At 54.1% G+C, this 3,130-nt stretch overlaps 1 protein-coding gene across 1 annotated transcript; it reads left to right on the top strand.

Moving 5' to 3' along the window:
* Positions 1-1,574: 1,574 nt before the first annotated feature.
* Positions 1,575-2,229, top strand: LOC124698286 (protein TIFY 11a-like). The gene has a single exon (XM_047230782.1). The coding sequence runs from the start codon at positions 1,575-1,577 to the stop codon at positions 2,079-2,081; it is 507 nt and encodes a 168-aa protein (XP_047086738.1). The 3' UTR covers positions 2,082-2,229.
* Positions 2,230-3,130: the final 901 nt, after the last annotated feature.

The raw sequence follows: 3,130 nt of genomic DNA, 5'->3' as shown, positions 1-3,130 counted from the left end.
GTCGATCACGAAATGCCTCGCCGACGTCTCCTCGACCTTTATCTCCCGCGACAAGAAGGCCGACCAAAGGTGGGCCGAGCTGCTCAAGAGGCAAGAGGAGAAGCTGGAGCTCAAGAAACGCAGGGACGACATATCCCTGCTGAGAACGTCGACAGAGGGAATGTCTCCCCGGACGCGAGCGGCGCACAACTTCTTCAAAGGCCAGATCCTCGACGACATCGAAGCCAAAATGGTGGCGGCGGACGCGGCGGCCCTGGCAGCGGCATCGGCATCGGCGGCAGCGGCAGCGGCAGCGCAGCAAGAGCAGGCTGACGCGTCTTCTCCTGCTACACCTGCGTCGGCCTCCGCGTCGGCGACGGAGCAGACACACCATGCACAGGAACAGGAAGATCGCGACGAGGTCGTCGTGCTCGACGGGCCTGCGTCGACTCAGGACACGACGCCGTCGACCAACCCCTTCCCCTTCTTCTAATTTGCATGCACCACCGGTCCGTAATATGATCGCGCGCCCGAGTACTTTGATCGATCGCCGCTACTCTGATCGCGACGAATCGGCGGGAACGATCTCTTTTGAATGCATCTATTTGAATTTCTGATTGGGGGAGGCGTTTGGGGGACGCGGCTGGGGAGCGACGTCCCCCAAACGCGGCACGAACAAAACACGTCCCCCAAACGCTCGATCCGGCGCGGTTTGGGGGACGGTTTGGGGGACGCGACTGGAGATGCTCTAAGTACCCTGATCTCTGTGCTGAAGCCAACAAGCGCCTGGCTCAACAATTTGCGTCCACGCGTGATAATTAGCGCCCATCGACCAGGATTGCTGGTCACAACTGCCTACCATCCGGGATTGAAATCCTAGCGCCCTGGAATAAGCGCTCGCGATGCACATGCTCTTAGTAACCCTAGTTATGTGAAGCCAGCAGGGCAGATCCCCAATTATAACCAGAAGCCGAAATTAACAAGGACTTAAACTGATCCGAGCCACATATAGGCACAAGAAATCCGATTGTTTTTCTTTCCACGAGAAAATTACACACGCACGCGAAACCCGATATATACAAGTCGATAGATCATAGATAGGGCAATCCGTTTCGTCCAGCCAGCTAGAAACATAAGCTTATTATTATACAGATATAGTTACAGGCTCTCATTTACTATTACTGTCTATCATGTTTTTCCAGAACAGGGACGCGCGGTTGCGGATCGTCGCGCCAGCGGGGAAATGACCATTTCAAACTCGCGAGCGGTTCCCTTTGGCTTCCCCTCTCCTTGTCCATCGCGTCGCACGCATCCAGCCATGAGCATGCCGCAACATGCATGCTTGTCCCCCACGTTTTTCCTCACGTCCCCTCTCGATCCTTCCATTGCCGCACCGCCACCGCACGATGATAACAAACTCCTCCTCGTCTCGTCTCTATAAGAAACCGCGCGCCTCCGCGAGACCCCACGATCCAGTCGCTCGATCGAGCACGGTTGGTGGAGCTAGCAGAGGCCATCGATCGACACCGCCGAAACCCTCCCTCTCGTCAATCTCGTCTCGCCAGCACGCGCGTCCGGCAGTCGAGATGCCGCCGATGGCGACCGCGACGACGGACTCCGCCGCCCGACGTTTCGCCGTGGCCTGCGGCGTGCTCAGCCGGTTCGTCAAGGCGGCCGGGCCCGTGCCGATGCCGATGCCGATGTCGGCGTACGGCGCGGCGCCGCGCGTTGGGGCCTTGCAAGGACCCGACGGCCCGCCGGCTGACGGGGCGCAGCAGCTGACGATCTTCTACGGGGGGAGAGTGGTGGTGCTCGACGGCTGCACGCCGGCCGGGGCGGCCGAGCTGATCCGGTACGCAGCGGCGGCGGCAAGCCCGCCTGCTGCCGCGCCGACGACGGCGCTGGTGGACATACCCATCGCGAGGAAGGCGTCGCTGCAGCGGTTCCTCTCCAAGCGCAAGGGCAGATCCATCACGGCCCTCGATGGTCCACCGTACAGTCGTCCGCAGGAGGCGGCGCCGCCGCCGCCGGCGAAGAAGCGCAAGACCGAAGCTTCTTCCTGGCTCACCCTGGGTAGCTTAGGAGACATGCACGCGCAGTGATCCATCGCCTAAACATGCATCGACATGTGACGTGACAGCTTCCTGCTGGCGGTGACAAGTGAAGTAGGATGTTATTATTTTTTTATTTTTTTCAGGGTGAGTAGGATGTTATTAACAACTACTGATATGATATTGCGGAAATTTAATTCGGCGCATGCTCTTTCCATCTAAAAATATATTTCTGATTATCAACAAGTTTCAGTAAAAAAAAATCTATGTACATCTCAACAATGTATGTGCGCACGTATAATTTTTTTTTTAAAATTCTATAAGTTTTATATGTTTTGTCCACTAGTAGAGAAATGTTATAGGGGCAAGCTTATTGGTAGCGGACCTACACCAGCGCACGTGACTGCTATTTTTTAGAAGCGCGCGAAAAAAACGACACGCGATTGATACGCGCATGGACAGCGTACCACCGAAGGAAACACGTGACTAGTAAGTGGGCCCCGACCGCCCCCGGTCCAAAACTTATCCGCAGTGCATCGACACGCAAGCGTACCAAAGTTAGCAGCCACAGTTAGCAGCCACGTATGCCTTTGGTTGTGTGCGTCAACAAGGACATCTCCAATTAGACCAGCCCAAATGGATTTTCTGTTTGAAAAATAAAAAGTTATTACAACTCATTGGCCTAAGTGATTCTTGACGGTTTTTGTTGAGAAATAAATAATAAAAAATATGCAAGTCCATTGGCCTTAGTATCATTTATACAACAATTTAAACAGGTTATTACAACAAAAACATGCTACCCATGACGAAGTTCGGCTGTACTCCGATACAAACGTAGAGGTGTGTGCCAACGACTAAGCTAAGTGTGAATAACCTGCTGTCGCTAATCGTTCCACGAGATGATGTACAGTAACATGAATACCCGAAGGCAACATGAATTAAATCGTGCATATCGTGCATATGAGCAAATAAAATCAAGGTTGTGGCTCCTAATAAACAGACTCGAGAAAATGTAGTGTATGATGGGGTCCTACCCCCCCCCCCCCGGGCCGCTTGATGACCCACAAGTATAGGGGGTGTATCGTAGTATCTTCGATAAG

Source organism: Lolium rigidum, chromosome 3 (genome assembly GCF_022539505.1).
Source record: "Lolium rigidum isolate FL_2022 chromosome 3, APGP_CSIRO_Lrig_0.1, whole genome shotgun sequence".
Taxonomy (NCBI): domain Eukaryota; kingdom Viridiplantae; phylum Streptophyta; class Magnoliopsida; order Poales; family Poaceae; genus Lolium; species Lolium rigidum.
The sequence above is the reverse complement of the archived record's forward strand: the minus strand, read 5'-3'. Positions and strand labels throughout refer to the sequence as shown.

Bases quoted from the DNA above. Each gene is read 5' to 3' on its own strand.
- LOC124698286 (XM_047230782.1), top strand. From the start codon at position 1,575: ATGGCGACCGCGACGACGGACTCCGCCGCCCGACGTTTCGCCGTGGCC.